Source organism: Caloenas nicobarica, chromosome 1 (genome assembly GCF_036013445.1).
Source record: "Caloenas nicobarica isolate bCalNic1 chromosome 1, bCalNic1.hap1, whole genome shotgun sequence".
NCBI lineage: Eukaryota > Metazoa > Chordata > Aves > Columbiformes > Columbidae > Caloenas > Caloenas nicobarica.
Genome location: NC_088245.1, coordinates 74,853,369 through 74,877,036, shown reverse-complemented (window position 1 = coordinate 74,877,036; position 23,668 = coordinate 74,853,369). Strand labels below are relative to the sequence as shown.

Genomic DNA, 23,668 nt, shown 5'->3' with positions numbered 1-23,668 from the left:
GTAGAGTTGAATCCACAACACTGGAAAAATACAGTTACGAGACGATAAGTCTGTCCTATTTCTACATGCTCAGTAACAGCTCTTAATGCCAAAATAGTCAGAATCAATGCCAGTGGAATTGGGAGTTGACACCCAAGGTATGAGATACACACTTTGAGATTTTGCAAGAGTAGAGGTTTGTCCACGAATGACCATTTTTAAAAGGAAACTGCAAAGCCAAGCTAGAGAAAATGTTTTTCACTGTTTTATTCTTATGTTTTAGAAGAATGGCCTTGAGGGTGGGGCCCTTTTTTTACTGCTTGTTTTTCACTTCCCTCTATTCTCAAGAGAATTTTGGCAGGATCTTTGGAGGATATGAATTGTGATGTCACTGAAACAATGAGCCTGGACCACAGTTCTTCCTTAACAAACTATCTGAAATCCTTCTTTGTCTGGATGCACTCCTACAGACGAGCTTACATAGCTTAGCCTGCTTTGAATTTGTGAATTATTAATATTTGGTTGGAGTAGAGGTGTGTTGCCAGAGCTGGAAGGGAATAACTGGTGTCCAGAGCCAGGGATTGTCCTTCTGGAACTTGGCTAAAGACCTATTTGTACAAAGCCCTGCAAAAACTTGCAGCCAGCTCTCCACTTCAGTTAAATGTGTATCATTTTTCAACACAGTTAAGATGGATTGCAGACAATTGCACTAAAAAATACAGTTATTTGTAACACATTGTATGAAATTTGATGCATATAATGTTTGTTAGCAAGACACTGGCAGACAGAGAGCACCAGACAGGATCCCTATTCCCAAAGAAGAGATCAGACACAAATTCATGTCTTTCATCACAGGCAGATATTTATTTACAAGACTGATTTTTCTCTGTAGCATTATAAACTACAGTAGGCTTTCAGACACTGGCATGACTTCTGGACGCATTGAGGAGTTAAAGAGAAATATTGTCTTGACTTCATAAAGGCAGAATTTTGACCATTATTTTGGGTATTTAAGTAAGACTAGAAGGATGACCTGGGTCATAGAGTACAGAGCTCTGTTATAAACTAACATTTAATGTAGTTCTGTTTTTAAGTATAATGATTTTCTTACTAAAAAATATTTGGTCTACTCGATCCTATAATTCTGGTTATTGTTTACTGCTGTAATATTTGTTGTCAGGAACCACATATTTTCACAAGCTTTACTTATCTAGGCTTAAAATGGTCTGTTTCTTCTAGTTTCTCCTCATATAATAGCACTTTGATTCCCCTGACTGTCCTACTAGCCTTTCTTTACACATTTTCCATTTTGATGTAGTCTTTCATGAAGAGGGATTGCCAGAATTATGCTCAGTTCTCCAGAGCTTTGCACTGTAGAATTGATAACTACCTCAAGAGTACCTCCCTTAAGATAACTGATGCATCCTAACATCTCATTTAACCCTTTCCTTTTTGCTTTGCATTGTTGGATTATAATTACTAGTCAGGAATGCAGGCTGTTCCCTGCAAACCACTGACTTACTGGAGCGGGTTGTCTTCTCTACTTTCCAGCTGCTTTTTACTTTCCCACATATGAAGATCTGCCAGTCGAGGTACTCAGGTAAACTCTGTTTGATGTATGTCAAAGTCAGTCAAAGGTCATGCACAGGTTAAATAATATTTCTGTTCATTTTGATAATTGCAATAGGTTAGGAGGTGGATACCTGGACAGATGTAACCCCCATACATCAGGCCACCTGGGGAACAACGGCTTTGTAACTGGTATAGGGTGAGCCAGAGGTGACAGATGTTTGTCCTTACTAGACTCAGCAGGAAGTCATCTGTGAAGATGGGTAGTCTTGAATATAATGCTGCTGCTTATTTGAATTTTGCTCCCTTTAGATGTGCTTGGAGCAAAACTAAGAATGAGACAATCATGTGAGGCATTTTATGATCCAGTGGAGAGAGATGGTCTGGGAATGACTTGGTGTGCACTCCCTGTTCTGATACCAGCTTGCGTGTAATTGGGGCAAGTCATTTCATCCTTCTGTGCTTCAGCTTCTCCATCAAAAAGATGTAAATGAGATTTGCCTTCCTCTGTGCACCACAGCAACCTACAGATGAAAGGGTCTTATTTATTTTTCATGAAGTAATCAGTCACAGAATCATTTAGGTTGGAAGGGACCTCTTGAAATCATCCAATGTTTGAACACTCTCACACTAAAGAAGCATCTTATTGTGTTCAGATGGAACTTTCATATGGTGGCTGGAAAGCTGCCCAGTGGAAAAGAACCTGGGGGTGTTGACCAACAGCTGGATGTCTATAAACATCAGTCATTTCCCCTCTGAGCCTTCTTTTCTCCAGGCTCAACAGTCTCAGCGCTCTCAGTCTCTCCTCATATGAAAGATACTCGAGTGCATAAATTATCTTGGTGGCCTTGCACTGGACTCACTACAGTAAGTTCATATCTTTCCTGAACTGGAGAGCCCAGACTGGACACAGCACTCCAGATATGGCTTCATCAGTGCTGAGCAGAGGGGAAGGATCACCTCCCGTGACCTGCTGCCAATACTCTGTCTAATGTAGCCCAAGATGGTGTTGGCCTCCTTTGCTGCGCAAGTGCATTGCTGGCTTACGATTAGTTTGGTGTCCACCAGGACACCTGCGTCCTTCTTTGCAGAGCTGTTTTCCAGCTGGTAATCCCTCAGTGTGTACTGGTGCGTAGGGCTTATTCCTCCTCAGATGCAAGATGTTGCATTTCCCTTTGCTGAACTTCCTGAGGTTCCTGTCAGCCTGTTTCTCCACCTCTTGAGGTCCCTCTGGATGGCAGCACAACCATCTGGTGCATAAACCACCCCTCCCAGATTTGTATCATCTATGAACTTGTTGAAGGTGTGCTCCTTCACAGTGTCCACTTACCTAACCTGTACATTGTCAGCTTCTCAATGGCGATGTTATGGAAGATAGTGTTAGAAGTCTTACTGATGTCAAGGTAGACAATATCTACTGCTCTTCCCCCCGTCCACCAACTAGCCACCTCATTCTAGAAGGCTATGAGGTTAGTTAAGCACGATATCCCCTTCATAAATCCAAGATGACTTCTCCTGATCACCTTCTTGTCCTTCATGTGTTTGGACCTTGTTTCCAGGAGGATTTTCTCCATCACATTCCCAGAGAGTGAGAAGAGGTTGACCAGCCTGTAGTTTTGCAGATCACTCTTGTCCTTCTTCAAGACAGGGAGGCATTTGTTCTCTTCCATTCTTCAGGAAATTCTGTCATTCACCATGACTTCTCGAAGATATTCGTGACTAGCCTGGCAGTGACATCCCCCAGCTACCTCAGCACTCGTGGGTGCAGCCTGTCAGGGCCATCAGTCAAAAAACTTATGCAACAAAGAGAAAATATTTGAAAGCTGTCCCTCTTGATAATCAGATTTTTTTTTTTTTTTTACACAGATTGCGTATTTGTTACACAAGGAGTTGTTCTGTGTCCAGATTGCAAGATAATTAATAGGAAAATGTGACTCATGTTTTATTCCAAGTTCTGATACACCTGCTGTGCAGTGAACTTTTGCACTTGGAATATGAAGCAAACCTGTAGTGCTTGTCAGTTCATTAACAGTGTTTAGTTTTGCTAAATTAGAGACTTTTGCAAAAATCATACTCTGCACAATAATTACCTTCAGCGTGCTTTTCCCTTAGTATAAGTTGGCATCTATATTAATTTTTCTTTCATATGTTGTGTTCAAAATACCATATACCTTTCTGTCTCTTTGTACAATACTTTTGCATTTACAGACATACTTCTGAGTAAAACAGATTAATTGGAGAGTAAGAATAATAACCTCAGAAGAAAAATAGTTCTGCAAATTAACTTGTAATGAGATTCATTGGTCTTTCCTATCAGACAGCTAATTGATTTATCCTGTATTCTTCAGGACTTTAAAAGTTTACTTATTGCTGCTGTTGCTTTTGATAATAAAGGAGTGCGATATGACAGATCCTTTTATTGTGCAGGACTCTACCTATCTGAACTGGTTTGCGCTGGTGTATCAGTCGCTAGGCTGTGTCTCTGTGTGGAAGGTTATGGGAAACAGCAGTTTGCTTCACCAAGGCAGGAATGTCTCCAGCACCTGGGCTCATTGCAAGGTGCTGGCGGATGCTTCGTTTGGCCATGGCTGCTCTTTTGGATGGGTGCACCATTCTGTGTGTAGATCAGGGAGGGGAAAATGAACAGGCTTTCTGTTTCTTTTTTTTTTTCTTTTGTTCTTTCAGTAGCAGATGCAATACCATTTACTAAGGTTGCAATAAATATATTGTTGTGTTTTTCTTTCCTAATTTCTGCAGATCTTTCAGTGGAAGAATGCTGTGACAAGGGTGTTGAATGGGCAAATAAAAACAGAATATGTACTTCTCTACCGTTAATATCCGAGTCCAGAGAATGCAGGTATGTAGTTATGTATTATATATTAAACTGTAGTTTATATTTTCATGTAAAACCATGGGAATGGCAGGTATGAAAGCTGATTTAGAAGATGAAGCATGCAGCTCTCGAATTCAAGTTTTTCAAATCCACATTTAGTCTTGGAGAGCACCTGCTGAGTACTTACTTTTCTTTCATTACATCCTTTAAACTTTTGCCATTGCTCTAGCATAGATTCAGCCAGCCCTAATCTGTTTGACATGTACTGCCTCTTAGTCAGAAGTTTTTCCACTGTGCTCTACTCACAGGGCTTGGACTCTGCCTACACTCAATACATCTCACTGTGGCTCCCCTAATGTCAGCAAAACTTCTTCATTTTATCCTGACTGTGAATCTGGCCCAATGACAGTCCAAATTCTTGGGCAGAAGTTTATCAAGAAACACAACATATCCTGTACATAATAAACTATAGATTGCATATGTACATATGTATACATATCGCATACGTATGTAAGACAGCCTTTTAAAACTGTTTCACCTGTGTGGTGCCACACAACTAATTACCCCACAGTTGTCAGCTGAATTGCTGAATGGAGGAACTTAAACTTTAAGTCAAGGAGATTCCTAGTTACATACATTGTCCGACTTCTATCAAAAGTATTTGACCATGGAAAATAGTAACTTTTAGTTAATAACTAGATTTCTTAGTTCTACTGACTGTTAATAAGATGCTAATTTCTATTATGTAATCTAGCAAATGAAATAATGAAGTTAAATGTTAAAATTATTTGCAGAGTAATATTTTGGTTATACTGAATCTCTTATACGGTTGAGGTATTTGTATTTTTTATGTCAATGATAGTTTGCGTTATTTTTGTTGTTAAATGCACTTGTTACATTTAATTTGTGGCGCTAACAATTTGCAATTGGTAATTTGAAGGACAGTTTCACAGAACACTTGATATTTAAAACACATGACCTTGTTCCCCTCTATCTTTTCAAATGGATTGCAAAGTGATTTAACCTTGGTAATTGTAGAAGTGTTGGATTGATCTTTATTATGGAAAGTATGTGTCTTGCAGGCAAGTCTGCCCACGTTTTCTGGCTTTTGCATTTATATTGGCATAGAAAGAGGTCTCTTACACAGAAGAATTGACAGACAGGACTTAAATCCCAATTTAGGAAATACTTGAAGAGTCAGAAGAGTTACATACAGAACAGAGGAAGGAAAAACAGGAAATCAAGTTTATTGAACAATCTGGGAGCGAGAATCTTGATGATTTAATAATCATTTGATAAATGTGAGTTGCAATTCTGCTGCAAATGTAATTTATTCTTTTAAAGGTTGCCATTTTAGAGTCTTTAGGACTTCGTAGGGACTGAAAAAAGCTTATTAGTACTTGATCTAGTTTTTGTGCATAACTGATATGTAGTAAAGAAAATTATAGTGATGTAATGGTAAATCAGAAATGAGTAAATACATATATTCTGTAAGAGGCATGAGCACTTATTGATGAAAAAAAAAAGTGAGTAAATTCAGTTCAGTTGCATTTATTCATGACTGCACAATAAATAAACATCGCTCCCCCTCAAGTTTGGCTTCACTATAGAAATGACACCTTTGACTACTTTCTTTAATAGCAATATTATCTCACTCCTGCTATGATTACAAACCTGTGAGAGGTAGAGAAAAATCACTTTATGATGCAAAATCACTTTATGATGCAATTTCAAACACAAAAGTAAGGGCCAAATTCTACTCCTAATTGCTGGTGTAATTCGAGCCAGAATGAACAGTGAGGGATCATGATTCCCTTCTCAAGCATGTGAGGGTAATGACACTGATTTTTGTATGTTTATTCCTACTGTACAGAAATGTAAGCAAAACCAAAACCAGGTTCATTGCACTTGCTGAGATCTAGGCAGGTGGGAATATGGCACAGGGTGCTTTATTGGTTACAGATTTTCAAAAGAGCTTGCCATCCTATTTAGACACCTACATGCCATGGGGGCGGCTGGGGGGCAGATACCTGTTATTTATGTGGTGGCTTAAAACCCGGCTGGGATCTTTTTACTGCCTAGTGCAGAACAGTTTGGACAGTGTAGATAATCTAGCTTTTGAGTGCTCTAAAAAAACATGGCCTCTTGGGTGTACAAAACCATATTACTTTACGCCAGAGGGAGCCCTGTTTGCCCTGCCTACTTCGGCTTGGGTTTGCAAGGTTACAAGTTGAATGCAAGGGAAAAATACACGGTGAAGTGACCAGATTTGATGAAGTTACTGAAGTCAAAATGGTTTTGCACAGTTACATTGCAAAGACCATGCAACACAGAACAGATTGGATATGAGTACTTTCCCTGACATGCTTTACAAGAATTTACATGTTGATTTTGAATCCTCTGCTTTGAATAGTAAAAGCAGATTCAGTCCTTCCCTGAAAGCAAGCCCGCTGCTAGAGATTCTTTTGCTTCTCTTTTGCTCGTGTGAGGAGAAAGCTGCCTTATTGAATTAGAATTGCACCTCCTCGGCCTTTTCCCAACCATTTAAAGCACATTCATAGTAATCAAGAAGGGTTTCCACACAAGCACTGATGTTCTCCTATCTGCCATGCATCCTAGAAACAAGCTGACAGTTCTGGCTTTCAACGTCTTCTTAGGATCCTTCCCCCAAAGTTTCTTGTGGTTCTTGCAGGGCTTGCCATCTGTGTGGGTCTCACGTGCTGAATATGGTACAATTCAAACTGCAGATGTGCTCAGTTTCTTGTCCTCCACCACAGGTGAGCCAGCCCGCTATCTGAAGCTCCCACAAATTCGTAAGATTCATCTGGCTACAGTTCCTCAGTTGCATTTAAGTTGAAACAAGGCTCCTGGCTCAATGTCCAGTCACATCTGCAATCTCTTATTGTGGTTTCTTGTCCCACAAATGAGTATACCTCATCGTATTGTCACTCTGGAAAACGACAGTAGTTTTCTCTGCGTCTTCATGACTCAGTAAATATGAGTGTAGAGGTTTAATGAATGATAACTTTGGCTGTCAGAACAGCAGCTTTTTGCCCAGTCATCCATTTTCTCGTGATGCGGTTAAACTCACAGCAGCTGGAAACAGCTGCCATTGATTTTTGGAACTCAACCTGTCCAATAAATCTTATTCCTTTCAAAATGAAGAGTTTTCCCTGTCCAGAGCTCTTAGCAAGTGAACTTAATTCCTGGGCCAGAAACAGCTTATCTCCATATGTGAATTGCATGCCTTTAGCACCATGTAAAGTCTTTGGAGTTACATTTGGAATAACACCATTATTAGTGTTGCAAAAATGCATAAAAGAAGAAGCTACAGAACACTCTACTAGGTGCTTTCCAAAAAAAGAACAAAAAGGTGATCTGTGTTCCCAAGTAGAGACAAGTGGCAGCACTTAGAGACAGGTTCAGATGTGAACACAAGGAAATAATAAGAGTGTTTGGAGTGATAGGCACCAGATGCTTGACTGTGGATAGAGGTTTATTGGTTTATGCCATTGTAAGTGTGGAAGTGACCGAGATTTTGGACATCAAAGTTGTGACAGTTGTATGTCTGAAAAAGCTGTTTAAAGCTATTTTTGGAGAAGTTGTCTTTACTAATTATTATCTGCTCTCTGTAGCCTGCTAAGTGCACCTCACAGTCACTAAGATTTTTGGCTTCTCAGTCAGAGGGTAGAAAAGTCTGCTGTGTTGTAATGGTTTTATTGCCACTCATTTAGGATAACTCGCTTACTTCACTTTGTGAATAATGTCAAACTCAATCCTTTCTTTGCCACAATATTATTAGTATTGTTTTTTTACATAATATATAATATCAATATAGTTTTACCTTTTACCTTCAAGAACACTTTTATTAAGTAAAATGCAAGTTGTTTACGGATTGCAGCTGATTAATTTTGAGGTTTGTTGATTCAGTTATTTTTACTCGAGTCTCTTGCTAATTTATAACACATGTTCAAATAGATGTATTTTCATTGTTGAGGCTCTCTTTATTATTTTCATATGTCATATTATGTCACCCATAATACTAGATCTTGCTCTTGATTTTCCTAAGTTCATTTCCCTTGGATGTTAAACTGCAAACCAAAAGGACTAAGAGTGGAAGACCCTGCTTGTTTTTGCAAAACAATTCTGGAGTTCCTTTTTAATTCTTTTTTTTTTTTTTGGTCAAAGCCCTTCCACTGTGCACATGAATAGCACTGACATAGTTCGAAGACAGGCTAATAAGTAGAAGGAGGGAGACAGAGGGTAATGAAATTAGGCTGACAACAAAGACATTGTTTTCAGAGCAAAGCTAAATTTTAATGCTTTTATGGAAAGAAATGAAAGGAAAAATAGACAATTACAAAATCTGTGCTGGTTTAGGAGTACATCCTCTGGGAAGGAGAATAATGTGGAAGGACTGTGGAGGTAAATGGACATGTAGCTTTCCATCTGGAAAATTATTCTATGAAAATCTGTAACATTGGTTGAATTTTAACAGAAAGTAAAAGTGAGAATATAAACCATGATTTCTTAACTTGATTTATGATTAAATTATCCAGTAATGAAATAACTACAATTTTAGATCAGCATCTACAACAAACAATAAGGATTTTTTAAAATGTCTGTGTGACTTCTGTTTACTAGTGAGCCATGGATAAAGTTTATCTTTCAGAGAAACCAGCAAATGCATGATTTTACCTGAAATACCCTGAGTGAATGCCAGCTATGAGGCCTCATGCTCCTAGAGATTCTGTATTTAGTGTTTTAAGATTTCATCCGTATTGTTGCACTGTTTTAACTGAAAATCAGAATATGGCTGATAAGGAAGAAGGAGCCTTTTGCATTTTTAATTTTTGAGAGTAATTAAAACCAAAACACACACAGGAAAATACTCTATTTTTTCTTTTTTTGAGGCAATATTCTATGCTGTCCATAGACATGAAGTTAATAGGGATGCTACACGGGAGGAGTTGAAAGGTTTTATGTGAAGAGACAAATCTAGATGTCCTGTTGGCCATTAGAGATGGCTCCTTTACTCTGCCATGAGGTATAAAGTGGGTATGTATTATGTTAGTGTCTAAGCGAGGGAGACACATGTAACTTAGCAAAGACAGGGAGAGATACTCTTCGTCTCAAGTCTTGGAGACTGAAGAGCTTGTGGTGGTATATGCTTTAGTGACCATCAGCGTTGGGGCTGGTGTGTAAAGGGAAAGGATGGTGAGCTGGGCAGGCTAAATTGAAGCCAGAAGACCAGTACTGTACAGATTTTTCTAGCATTTTTCCCTGACATCTTTCAAGGTTTTCTACCTCTGTGAGAGCCGCACAAGTGTTTACAGTCTCAAATGGTGTTTGCTACCACTGCAACTTCACTGGAGGATTTGGGCAATGAAGTGTGATTTTATTGTTGTTGTTTTGAGAATGAATAAATGGTATTTTAATCTAGTATTCAATTGATGTTTACTTCCTTATTACAGCTGGGGTGGGCCACATGACTTATCAATATAGCTGTGGGAAACATTTTAAGAAACTTTTTGTTTTGGTTGAAATTGCCAATTTGTCAGTGATTTCAAAGAGATGACTTGTATTTGGAAAAAATGCCACACTGAAAATCAAACAGATCTACTGAAAGACTGCTGCTGTTTGTTTGTCTGTCTGTGGCTAACATATCTAGCTCCTCAACAGGACTTGGAGGGCTAAAGGAGCTGGAAAGGCTCAGCTCCCACACTCTTGGGCTTGAAGTTCGGGTTTTACAGGCTTCCAAAGTCCTGACAGACCACCCCAGAGCTGGGCACGGAATGGAAATTCAGCTTCAGAGGGAATTTCAGCAACAAAAAAGCTACAGTTTTCCAAACTGGAACTAAATCAAACATCAAAAACTTCAAATATTCTGCTGAATAAAGTTGCTCTCCTGGGCTTAACCTCTTGCTGTGACTTTAGAGGCTATTTTTGAATAATGCGTTTATGAACTTATCCTGGTTTTTCTTCCCGTACATTGAAATCTCCTAGCTGTTTTTGTCCGAGTGAGAACTGCACAGTCAGACTATTACAAAATCCAATAAATAATAAGTGGGAATCTTCAGGAATGTAGCTCAACAACCTCACCTCACCCACATGCACAGAGAGGCAGAATCTGAGCCCGGTACCTGCATGTTCCCTGCTTTTAGTGGCTGGACTGGATGGCCTTGCCTTAGAGCTGAGGGACACCTTCCCACTACTTGGGAGCTGAAAGATCATCTTACGGTCATCAAGAGCAGGGAAGCTCCGCCAGAGGTGGTGCATGGGAATCCACTATCTCAGAAGTCAGTAGTTCAGTGGTGCAACTAAACCACCTTTCTTCCTTATACTTCCAAAATCTCCAACAATATAAATAAAGGATTTTTAAGAGTAAAGGGCATTGGTTTGCTGAATATCTTTACATAATTTTGTTTACTTCTAGGTTACCCTTTAAAAGATTTTACTCATCAGTTCAAATAATTAGAGTTGAGGAAAAAAATGGGTGAATACTCTTAACAGCAGAGAAAATGCATTCAATGTTGTTGGTCTGTATAGAAATGCGTTTATAGGGTTTTTCTGTGCCTTTCTTATAGACCTCTAATGTATCAAGGCATGCCTTTTAGGTGCCCCTGTTGTACTATAGATAGAATTTATCAGCTTGGATTGCCTTTGGGATAGTTTCCTTTCCCCCAGCAACTCAGGTAACGTTATTCTTAGTGAAACTGGGTTATCGCAAAACACATGAGTATGTTTATATCCTTGTATGTATAATCTCATTTGTTACTCTTCTTTAACTTTTTTTTGCTGTTTCTCAGTGTCTATTACAGTAGGTAGTGGTGGAAGAGTTTTAAACTACAAGCTCCAGCCACAATGCCACCCAACAAAGCTGAGTTACACATAAAAACGGAGTGGAGAGAGGGAAGGTATCTCCTTCCATGGGCTTCGTGTTCAAGTGGCAGTAGTAACAGGAGTGGATGAGTTTAAATCATAGAATCATCGAATGTCCTGAATAGGAAGAGACCAACAAGGGTCATCGAGTCCAACTCCTGTCCCTGCATATGACAGCCCCAAAATTCACACCATGTGTCTGAGGGCCTTGTCCAGTCTCTTCTTGAACACTGTCAGGCTTGGGGCCGTGACACCTCCCTGGGGAGCCTGTTCCAGTGCTCCACCACCCTCTGGCTGAAGAACCTTTTCCTAATGTCCGACCTAAACCTCCCCTGGCACATCTTCCTGACATTCCCTCAGGTTCTGTCACTGGTCACCAGAAAGAAGAGATCAGCGTCTGTCCCTCCTCCTCCCCATGTGAGGAAGCTGTAGCCGCCATGGGTTCTCCCTTCAGTACGCTCTTCTCCAGGCTGAACAAACCAAGTAACTTTAGCTGCTCCTCGTACGGCTTCCCCTCCAAACTCTTCACCAACTTCGTAGCCCTCTTCTGGACACTTTCTAGTAGCTTTGTGCCTTTTTTATCCTGTGGTGCCCAGAACTGCACACAGTGCTCCAGGTGAGGCCGCCCCAGTGAAGAGTAGAGTGGGAAAGTTTAGAGTTTAAAGCCTCCTCACACAATTTTTTCTTTCCACAGGAAGGGGTTTTCATTTTATTCAGTGAAACTGAGATTAAAATAGAATGCTTTTATGAGCAGTGGAACTAACAAAGCCCAGTTTCCTGCAGATTTTTATTGTTTCCTCACCATATCTTCTTGCCCTGTAATACTCTTCTCTCCCTTGTCTTTCTTTGCCTCTTGCTTCAATACACTCTGTTCCTCACTATGGCTTTCCTTGATATCTTCACTTCTCCCTGTATCTCCAGCTTCCTTGAACATGCTGTACCTGTTTGTTTGAGGGTGGGGCAGCGGGTGTGAGGGTGGACTGGCCATGGGCTTGCAAACTCTCACAATGTCCAGGGCCTGACTTCTCCCTCCCATCAGTTAGAGCACTGATTTGGTTTTCACCACCCTCTCTTCAGCCACCAGCTGTCACCAAACATGCAAGAATGCAAGTTCTGGAAACCATGAGCCCTGTGGCGAATGTGGTTGAAGTTATTCATTTGCTTAAAAAAAATTTAGGACAGACTGCAAGGTAGACAGGCAGTTAAACTGTATTAAACACATCACCTAGACATTCTGCCTACTCCTAGAGAATAGTTTTACTCTATAACTAAAACGTGTGCCCACAGGAACCTCTTTCCATGAGACTAGTACAAGTGGTAGTTGTCAAAACATGCGTTATTTGTTCTTGACCTATATATGACATTCTTCTCCCATTGCTTCCATCCTTTTGTCAGCATGACGCAGGTACAGTGCTGCCGCAGCCAGCTGGAGAAGCAGTACTGTTCGGATGGGATTGAATTTGCCAACGTGCGTGAGGAGTGTGACTCACATATTGGTGAAAATTCCACCTGTGAAGCTGAAAACTTCAAGGTGAGATGTCATAGCTACTCCTGTTCATCTTTAAGAAATGGTATTCGCTCTCTAGATGGGTATGAAGGGTTGACCCTGAAAGTGACCATGCTCAATTTGCACATAGACAGCTTTTTCCCACCTACGCCTCATGTCTCGGTGAAGGCTGTGCACTTTGTGCTTCTTTGAGAGAAATGGTTCCTCATTGAGCGAAACAGACTGTCTCATTACATTTCAGCAGAGGCAGAGGGTGGAATGCAAAAGGCTAGAAAGTCTTAAATGGGTAATTGGCTAGGAAACTATTTTTACATGAAGAGAAGACATCAACGCTGTAGGAAGGGATGGGTGAGAAACTCAGACACATTTCAGACTTTAGCTTTCATTACAGCTTTGTGGCCTAAGGTCAAACTCAGTGGTTTTCATCATTGATGGTCTAAAGGGATAGGACTGAAGTTAATCCTCTCAGTGTACTTGCAATTCCAGCTTGTGTACCTGTCCTTAGTTAACATGACTTCAATTTACAATTGAATGGAGACATCCGTAAGCTTGTGATAATAACATTTTATATTAGAATAAAAATGCCCAACATTGGCATCTTTAGTTAATCTGTGCCCTGCCCCCCACCTTTATTACTGTCTTTGTCTCTCAGTTCCTGAAAGGGGGCATATTCGTGCCACTCTGCAGAGTGTTTTTGGAAGACAGTTCTACCAGTAAGATCAAGACCTTGACCATGACCCAGTCATGAGTAGCTCTGGTCCTGTTTCAGATTTCTTTCAGTAATGATGAAAATAGATGACAGTGATTTGAATTCTCGCCAGTGCTCAAAGATGCTGAATGTTTTGGTTCATTCAGTTAAAAAATATACTATATAGAGGAAGGCAGACAATGTCTGACTCACAAGTTTCATATATTTTCAAAATGCCAGTTTGATCATGTTCCTGGCCTTGGGACGCCACCAATGCCGGGGCTGTGAGCAGAAGAAAGGTAACACGTGCTGATGACGCTGGCATTGTTGGGCTGTCACAAACCTGTCTGTATATGCAGCATGATTTTGTCCCATGGTGGAGTGTGTCCCGCAGAGGGGATATATGTCACCTGTTGACCATGTCCAGGGTGTGCCCTGCTCCTGGGATGGAGGTTCCTCTGTGCAGCCTTTGCTGTTACGAAGCCTGTCCACCCCAATCTGAATGTGTCATGAAAACATATTTAGCCCTCTGTGTCAGTTCGTTGAAGGGCTATGGACAGATGAAGAAGGATTGTGATGGTGAGTGCTCTGCAGATTCCAGTGCTTGCACCAGAGACAGGTTTATGGCAACAGCACTATTTCAAATGGATGCCATGGGACAACTCCAAACTAGAATGCAACTGTTCAAGAAAACCCACTTTCCCATCAATTGACTGATGTTTCCCTATGTGGACTTGTCAGCACAAGGAAGAAGAGTTAACATTGCTGTTTTTAAAATGGCCAGACTTCTTTAAAGATGACAGGTTTTCATGGTGACAGCTGTATTATTAAACAAAATGGACTGGGCCTTGATCTCTGGCCCTGAGAATAGGTAGCTCAGCACAGCTCATGTCACGTAAGTGACATCTTTTCCCTGCAGAACACAGTGTTGGGAACGCTCACTGGCCTGTGCTAACCCCAAAATGTGCTTCAGCACTGTCTGAGAGGATGTTAGCTGCCCATTAGAGCTTGCTCATATTTAAACATTACAGACGATTGTGGGACAATGCCTGAACCGATATTCTGTCCCTGTTTTAATTTACTGGTATAAACATAGTCAGTGTTTAATCTTTGTGAAGCATGTGCTGCTCTCCCCTCGCCCCCCAATTGGAATATCCTACCCTTAATAACTGTACTGATGTATAATAGCTGTAGGAGGATCTTTGTAGATAATCTCTTTGATCCATGATGGGCATAGATGATTTATGATCTAATATCAGTGAACAATTCATCATTTCTTTTGTTGAATACATTTTGAATCTGATGACCTTGAGACATAAAGTGTATCTGGCAATTGTGCCCTGCTCTGGTAAACAAACTCTGACGTTCATACCAAGCCTATGTCACATGGGCTCAAATCTCATTTTGCCTGAGTTGGTCCTTTTTTTGTTTAGTTTAGGTAGCATAGGAATTCTTTTGGATCTTCTTTGTCTCCTTCAAGGAAGCAGAAAGAGTGATTTAGTAATTCAATTAGTAGGATTAATTGCATCACTTTGCAGCAAATGAGGCAGATAATCTTTCTTTTGAATGTAAAACTTGTGATTGAAAAGAAGATAAAAAGACCATATTTTGAAAACATTTGCCTCAGCTTTTACACTTAAAGGTGGTAGGGATCCGTAATGATGGGCATGATTTTACTTCTCAGTTTTTTTGGAAGCATAGCTTTTCTTACCTTGAAAAAAAGGATGCAAAATTAATTACTAATCTTTAAAATCTTCATCAAGAGAGAGTAATCAATTTCCAGATTTATTGCTGATACAGGAGATGTAGAAGTGATTTTATGAAAGTTTCTACCGTAACAGCCCTTCAGAAATGAGCGAAGCTCGTCAAAATTGACCTTCTTTAAGGTACTCGGATGTTTTCCCCAAAATTTGTCATAGGTACTTTCTCTTTCCAAAGATCAAGATATGGCCTTATCTTCCCAGTTTTGTCAAGAATACTTTGGTTGTGAGCACAAAAGTTTTATTGCTTTGGACTGCTTAAAATATTCTAAAATTTTTGTTCAGATCTTCAGAAGTTCTGAAAAATTCTACTGAGTTATTTGTATTTTTTCAGTCTGTTTTTCTTAGCATCTACTAGTTAGTCTGGATTTCAGCATGTGAGAGACCTCTTGTGGGCAGATACACAAAAGCAATGTCAATACATAGTTTACCCTTCCACATCTGCTAACTTAAATGGTGACATAAATAGTAAAGACCTATTATAAATTTGACTAATTAAGAGAGCTTGTTGATGAAGGCAATTTCAGGTGCTTCCTAATCCCACCAAAAACAAATCTTCAAACTTCTCGCATGTAACTATTTATTCCTTTATTCCTTTTATCTTTATTCCTTTCTGTGAGTAAGCAAAGTGTAAGAGCAGTCAAGGGATCATAGGACTTCAAGGAGGGCTCGGCTTTCTGTACAAACACGAAGAGCAAGGCATGGCTTTGGAGCTGCATTAGCTTTTGCTAATAATGGGAGAGGCAAAAGAATAAATATTTGAGATTATTATTGGGATCACTTAAGAAGCAAAGGTTTACAGCCAGTGAAAGTGTGTGATAACAACTCAATCGTTCAGTTGTACCATGCATGAAGGCAGCGCTGGTTCTAGCAAATGGGTGAATGGTCGTCACAATATGCCTCTCGGCAGCTGGCAGCCTTTTGGAAAGTGTCTGCAAACACATGAAGAACTGAACTAATATGGAGTCTAGACTTCACCCCAGACTAAAGGATCAAAATCTTTTAGAGTAAGTAACAACCCTGAAAAAAATAGTGTGAAAAAGGAAATGTTGAGATTAATCTTACCAGGACAGTGATAGTTATAATGAAATACTGCTTTATGTCTCAGACTATCAGAGTGCTCTTTGAACATGGGTTAAACTAGCCGTATCACTGCTAGATTATTACCATTCCACAGTGGAAGGACTGAACGAAAAGGCAACTTCCCAAGTTCACAGGTGAGATATGTGGGGATGTATGTGGGTCTACAGAGTCCTGGGTGTGCTCTGAGCACAAGGCCATTCATCAGCTTCCTCATCTTTTTTCTGTAGTTGAACAAGTAACATTAGCCTTTAGAACTGCCAGTGCAGAATCTTCTGGGGTCAGTACTAAAAGGCAGTTACCATAAACATCAGTGAAGAAAACATTTGACACTTTCCATCTCTGAATCATTTTGGCTGTGGTATAACGACATAAATTATTATCTAGATGTTAAATCAAGATGGATCATGCACAGTTAGAATAAATGCCGGTTGGAGCAAACGGTTCAATGCATACAATTATTTTAAATGAAGATACAGTTTCTTACAGACATTGCAAGACTTGGCAAGCTCTGCACTTGAAGATTCACATTAGGTGGAGACAGAGAACTTTGAAGTGGTGGCTCAACGTGGAAGAAATGAATAACATAAGGTTGTTCAGCATTTGATGAATGGCAAGATTAATGATTGCTCTTCACAAAAAAAAATCCAGAGAAACTCTGTAACTCCCAGTTTGAGCATGTGTGACAAGACAAAGAAATAGATTGAGTCAATTTGTATGCCTAACAGTAGAAGCCAGTGGGGATACTCAGAAGTATATAATGTCAAGGTTTGGCAAGGCATCAGCTGTATTGAGTAACTTAAGTAAGATTTGGTTATCAAAAATAGGCAAGCTTAAGTCAAACAGTGAATCTTCAGCTCAGTTTTAGTTTCTGTATTCTAATTTATGGTTGCAAAAATTGGAAATCTAATAAAATTATAGACAGATGTTAAAAACTTTGAGGAAAATGCCTCAGGACAATGTTAGATGTGTTAGACAATAAATATTCAGAAATGTTGCAATTCTTGGAAGAGATTATCAAGCACTTATTTCTAAAGTCACCCAGAAAAAACAGAAAAGATGGAAATATCCCAGACATACTAGTGATGAAACCAGATCATCTTCCACTAGATGGAAGTACTTGGAGAACCAAGTAAAAAAAGTAGGTAGTGAGGAACCACCCCAACAAACCGTAGTTAATAAGGGAAAAAATGTACCTTAACATGATGGTGGGCATGAAAACAGCACCTCAGCAGTGGACAGGAGGGAAGTGTTCCTGCTGTACAGCATTCTGCAGCAGGAAAGGAGTCACTTGTGTATTTGAAGATAAAGTACAAAATAGTGTGCTTGCATACTTCAAAATGCTGCAAAGTAAAAAAAAAATTGAAGAAACAAGAAAGAAGGATTTTATTATTTTACTTTCACACTGCTCTAGCTTTTAAAAGAGCTTTTCACTGCAGTACAGAGAGAGAAACATATAATACCTCATAAAGGAAAACAGAATACAGCCAGGGGTATACGTCTCCGAGTGGTGAAATAAATGTAATAGTTGCCTTCTTTTCAATAGATGTGGTGCTTAAAGCACCAAATTACAGAAACGTAGTTCAATGTTTACTTATTTTATATTCCACCTGCTCTGTTTGATGGTGCAGGCTATTTTCTTCAAGAAAAAAGAGTCTGGAAGAATAATAAAACTGACAATAAAAGCTTAAATCTGCTTTTACATGACAGTAGCAACTGGCAGACACCAGTTCCAGAGCACCAATCATCTTTGCTGCTTTTTAATGGCAATGAAGAAAACTGAATACATCAGCAGTGTCACCTCAATTTAAAATAAAAGGAAACTACACAGGATTAACTTGTCCTATGTTCACTTCCGTGGTGTAGTCTGGGGCTGTCTTTTAGCAGGTCCAGGAGGGGCAGATAATGTTTCATTGCTGGAAGCCATGTCAGGACTATGATACTTTTAAATAATGTTTGACTATGTGGTCTGTTTTTCAGGGTAGAGTATCTTCTCTTTGTGACCTGTTAACGCTAACTTTGGATGAATCATGTTTGTTTACTTGTTTGTTAGTTCAGAGAGGGGTATTTTTTGCTGGGAAGCTGAGTGAGCAGTTTAATTATAAACTGGGTCATGCACTTCCTTGGTTGTGTCTCAGTTTAATTGAACTGGACACAAAAGGGAAGCAGAGGTATTAAGAATTCCCACTGTTTGCTGGTGTTTGAAACTGGGCTGTGCATGCAGGGAGCAATGAAATTCCATATACATACATGGACCATTGTGGTTCTCCACATCACCCTGCACACACATTCACAATATTTGTGAGAACTGGATCCACATTCTGTGCTGAGCTCTATGCAGGCCAGATGCAGACCCCACTGAACAGATTAAATACAGATTAAAATACTGGAGCCTGAGTACACCAGGAGTTCTTAAAGAGTTTGCAGAAGGTTTTCCATTAATTTGCCAAGGTGAGATAAGACTATCGACACAACCGACAAAATTTGTATTGATACCTTCAGGGCTAGTATGCTAGGATTTAACTTTTTGTTTGTTTGTTTGTTTTTTGGTCTCCAACAGACATGTTGTTACTGTTGTTTGCTGGGAAAGTCTGCCCAAGTTCAAGGACAGCGCTGTGAACCCAACCCGAAGATAGGATACCAGTGTGGAGTTGTCTTCAGAGCTTGCTGTGTGAAGGGTCAAGAAGGCATTGATGTGTCCATCAGCGATGATGCTCCTAAAAAGGAGCAAGGTATTTGACGTTGCAAATTATAAGAGAGTGCAACACAAAATGATATGGGGTAGAAGGAGTGAATCACAGAATCACAGAATATCCTGAGCTGGAAGAGACCCACAAGTATCATCGAGTCCAACTCCTGTCCCTGCAGGGGAACCCCACAGTTCACACCATAACTGTGCTTGTTGGAATTCCTCTAACTTGACATCTCCTCTGAGTAATTTAATGATCCATGTTTTGTAGCTTGTTTTTTTGGCTAGTGAGAACTGAAACGTTGCATACTACAGGAGGCTAAAAGAGCTGGAAAGTGGTCACTCAGTTTCTGGTGCCAGAACTAAACTATAAGACATATTATTTTGGCCACTAATGATCTTATATCAGAAACTGAGTATAAGCTGTTAATTTTAGTAGCATTTTGCCCACTGATAAATGCTTGATTAAAAAGAAAATCAACAACTGATTCTTTTAATTGGATTTAAAAGCCAGATGGCCCTTGCAAGCTTGGCAGAATTCAAATGTTACCTTGTGTGTGAGAGGCAAATGCCCACAAACTGGGGGCATTTGAAATGCGTGGACTGTCTGGGAGAATGGAACATTTCCAAGAAACATGGTATCTGCATTTATTTCAATATTATCAGAGGAGAGGCGCATCTAGATGGCAGCAGCTCCTGACACCCTTTTCCATACCTGGTCCAGAGAACTGAAGAGGATGAATGTGGACATGCTGACCCTTACAGACCTGGGTTTGGGATTCTTTTGCCTTTTTCACTTAGCAGACAGACCTGATACTGCAGAAAAGTCATGCTATATAGTGTTGCCTCCTTCGTGGGCAGCTGAGCACTGGAAACATGCAGTCTGGCTTGCAGATCACCAGTGGCAGATTTTGGGAGACCTCATCCTAATCAATCACTTAAACCCAAACCCCACCACAAAATCTTGCATTGCTCTGCTTAAGCCAGTGTGTTATCAGACTTATTTCAGGTCTTTCAGACCTGGCTTATGTCAGTGTACACCCTTATCAAGTAACACTGAGAAATGCCCTGCCAGTTTCTTTGTGTAGTCCTGTCTCAGCAGGGGAATGCCCCTTGTCCATTAGCGCTGGCTGAAGTGATTTGACTGGTAGGTACCTTATACTTAGACCACTCTGCCGATAACAAAAATTTGCAGATGTGGTGTACCTGCATGATGTGAGAAGAATAACAATACCTGAAAATCCAGAATTGTGAACAGATCCAGTGTTGCCCCACTTACCCTTGTAGGCTAGTGGCACACGTAATCACCAGTATGCATATGATTAGTATGGTTATTATGGCACACATAACAACCATTATGCATTACAAAGACGTGTCTGTCAACAAGCAGGGCGAGACAACATTCTCACCATTAAACTAAGAAACAAGCAGGTGGCTGAACTTACGTCAGCTCTCCCTACCGACAATAAAAATTGCCTGTAGAAAGGCAGAGCAAGCAACATGACACCTTTGTTAGTGAGGAAGGAGAGATCAGTCTCCGTTTTGTAAGGCAGCTTCCTGGACTAGCACCTTGTGTTTGTGTTAGGCGATAGCAGGGCGAGCAGGGCATTCTCCTGCAGAGGGTAAGGCAAGCTGACTCCTTGGATGATGCTTCCTTAGTCACATGAAGAGTAATCTCTGGTACTGTGACCCCAGAGACCTCTACAAAATCAGACCAGACTTGGGCAAACTCATTTCATTAGCTTCTGTGTGACCAAAATGTACCCCTATGGCTTGAGGACTCAGTGTACCAACCCAGCCTTGTGCCACTGTGCAAAAACTTGCTTTGACATCTGTGATGTATTGTTTACTTGTAAGTGACAGCTGGTTGAATAGGCTTATGGACGGTCATTGGAATAAGACTAAGCTTCCCATTCAAGTTACCGGAATATTTTGAGATTGTGCTTTCACATATCTCACTAGCGACCTACCACTTCCCCTGCGTTCAAAATGGTGGCATTGAAGGAAGTCCACTACCTTGTCCTTTGGGCAAGCTATGGGTTTAGGCAGTGCATGTTTTTAGCCTGTTTATGTCCTCTGTGTGGAGAGAAAGAACTCTCAGGACACATGCTTGTAGCAGAAGCACCGCTGATCAAAACACTCTAAGTTAAGGTATATGAAGTACATTTGAAAGAATGCCATAAGTAGGTGCCCAAATGTTGGGTGTGGAGTTCTTTTTGGAATGAAGTCTAAATAAATGAGGTTAATCTGATTTTCATTAAAACTCTGAGTACTCCAAGCTACTATAAAGTCAGGGGAAGCCAAGCATGTCCCAACAACATGTCTTATGAAAATGAGGTTAAGCTCTGGTTAAAAGCCTAATGTTAAGAACCTGCGTTTGAAAGTCTCAGCCCATATGTAATCTATGATCACAGCATGACTTTCATATTGAATCAGTCAGATGGAAAATGCCCCATGGCTGTGTGCATTTGAATGTAAAATATAAGTATGAAATAACTGTAAAATATGTAAATAATGCTCTTTAATTTTGTCCTGGTTTATCCAAAACCCTGGTCTGAGTCTCATCCCAAGCAGGCAGCTTTTTACTGTGAGAAGAAAAGTGCTTTCTCCTCTAATGTCTCTCTCTCCTCTTTTTAGTTGAAATTTCAAAGGAGGAACTAGACCAAGAAGATCCTTATCTGCACGATGGCTGCAGAGGTAAGTCAGGTGACTGGTCCTGTTAGCCAGCTCTTTTGTGATTGCCTCCAATAAAAGAGAAGCAAACTTAGACCTAGAGATTATCCAAAACCTTTTGCTTAGGGTAGTTATGGGTAAAAATATCAGAATGAAGATCCTTTCTGAGAAATAGTAGGTCATTATGTGATGCCTCAATAGTTCTTAGATACAAGGAGGCCTTGTCTCCTATAGTGGAGTTCGTCTTACCCAACTGAAGCTTAGACTATATGTTAAACTTTTATTTAACATCTAGTGTGTAATACCTCAGAGGTGTTACCCATTGAACCCGTGGAGTACTCTGGATTCTCCAGAACATGGGGATCCTATATTAAGTATGTGCATTCTTTTATCTTCCTTTTGGGATGATTGGAGTGATTGAATATGAAATGAAAGTTGTTTCCTTTTGAGATGCGTCACCTGAAAAAAAGGAAGAAAAGTGGCTATTGTCCTCGTTAGTCAGGCTGTTCTGCCTCCTGGGAAGAATGTGTTATTGTGATATTGTTCTGCTAAGTATTCTGATTTATTGCTTGCCACATGTTATTTACATATCTATAAACTTTAACCAGTAGTGATTTATTATTTTCTACAAGCATTTCAGAACTAAGTAATGTATTTAGGATAAAATCAATTTAATAGACTTATATTCCAGTTGAGACATGATTTACTGTACTTCGTGTTGTATAGCCATTACGCTCTAGAGAGGATGGAAATGTCTACTAGGCGATTAGCTAGTCAAAGCTAACAGTGGCTCTCCTGCTTGTCTCCAGCTTCTAATTACAAGAGATGACATCAAAAAATGTGTTACATGTTTTCCTAGCATTATTTCTTCATGTAATTAGTTGTTGCATTTGCCAGATAATCAGCTGCCTGCAAGAGATGGATTGGTAGGGCTAATTACAAATTAGAGTTTCTGTCTACACTGTATTTTCTGATAAACTTGGCATGCCAATATTACTTGTGATTTTCTGATCTTCACCAGGGGAAACTTAAATTTCCTAGGCAGTGGACCTTCCAGAGGTTTGTGTTGGAGCACCTCCATGGTATATAAGGAAATTAGTTCTTTTCTTCCAACACCCTCACAATAGGTTTTACTGTGGCTGACAGAAGCTCACAGAGGTTCAGAAAGGTGTAGCTGTCCGTCTCACCCACAAGACTATGGTTCCCTCAAATGTCATTGCCTATGTCAGTATTGTGTACAGACCTAATTTTCTGTGGTGTATTAATGGCCCTGTCCTCACTAGAAATTGTTGCACTTAAAAAAAAATTAATTTACTCGAAAGTTTAAATTATTTTAACTACATTTGCCCACATTGATTGTGCTTATCTCAAACCTTTTTTTTTAATGCCTATCCAGCCATTCTGAAAAACAGAAGAAGAACATAGGTTCTATTTGTACTAACAATATCAATATTCTTACAACAAGTAGTTGAAAGTATATAAACTTTTGAGGCTATTAAGGAGAATATTAAATGTTTTTAATGTTAATTTCTTTTTAATAAGATCAGAAAATGTAAGTTTTCTTAATGATGAGCCAGTTTTTGTGCAAATCTCCTATAGTATCCTCTCTTTCTCTTGGATGGAATAACCCCACCTCTCTTTCACATCCTTTGGGACTCTTGCACACACCTCACTAAGTCCTGAGTACCCCAGTAGTAAGTCTTGGTTGCTTTAGGTTATTTGAAGCCTTTGTCATCCACAATACCCCATTCTCCCTTTCATGTTACCTGCCTGCTGAGTAAGGAAAGAGCACATGCTATTGGTAATTCAGGAGTATGGCCCTAATAATGATAGGTTAAAAATAAAGCCTAACGCAGCTAATAGTGAAAATGTTTCATTAACTTATGGTCATACGTCTTGTCATCCTTGTTTTACAGTAATCACTATACAAAGTTTTAACTTCCCAGCCAAAGCCTGAGGAGGTATCTGAATTCATCAGCATTTTCCCTTAGACTTCTAACAATGATGG

General features: G+C 39.9%; 1 protein-coding gene across 2 annotated transcripts in view; it reads left to right on the top strand.

Moving 5' to 3' along the window:
• The window catches only part of FBLN1 (fibulin 1), an 83,303-nt gene that overhangs the window by 11,035 nt on the left and 48,600 nt on the right, over positions 1 to 23,668 (top strand). For both annotated transcript variants that reach the window (XM_065658019.1, XM_065658027.1), the window contains exons 2-5: positions 4,306 to 4,405; positions 12,659 to 12,794; positions 18,859 to 19,030; positions 21,625 to 21,684. In XM_065658019.1, the coding sequence (XP_065514091.1) occupies positions 4,306 to 4,405; positions 12,659 to 12,794; positions 18,859 to 19,030; positions 21,625 to 21,684 (468 nt within the window). The remainder of the gene's footprint in view (positions 1 to 4,305; positions 4,406 to 12,658; positions 12,795 to 18,858; positions 19,031 to 21,624; positions 21,685 to 23,668) is intronic.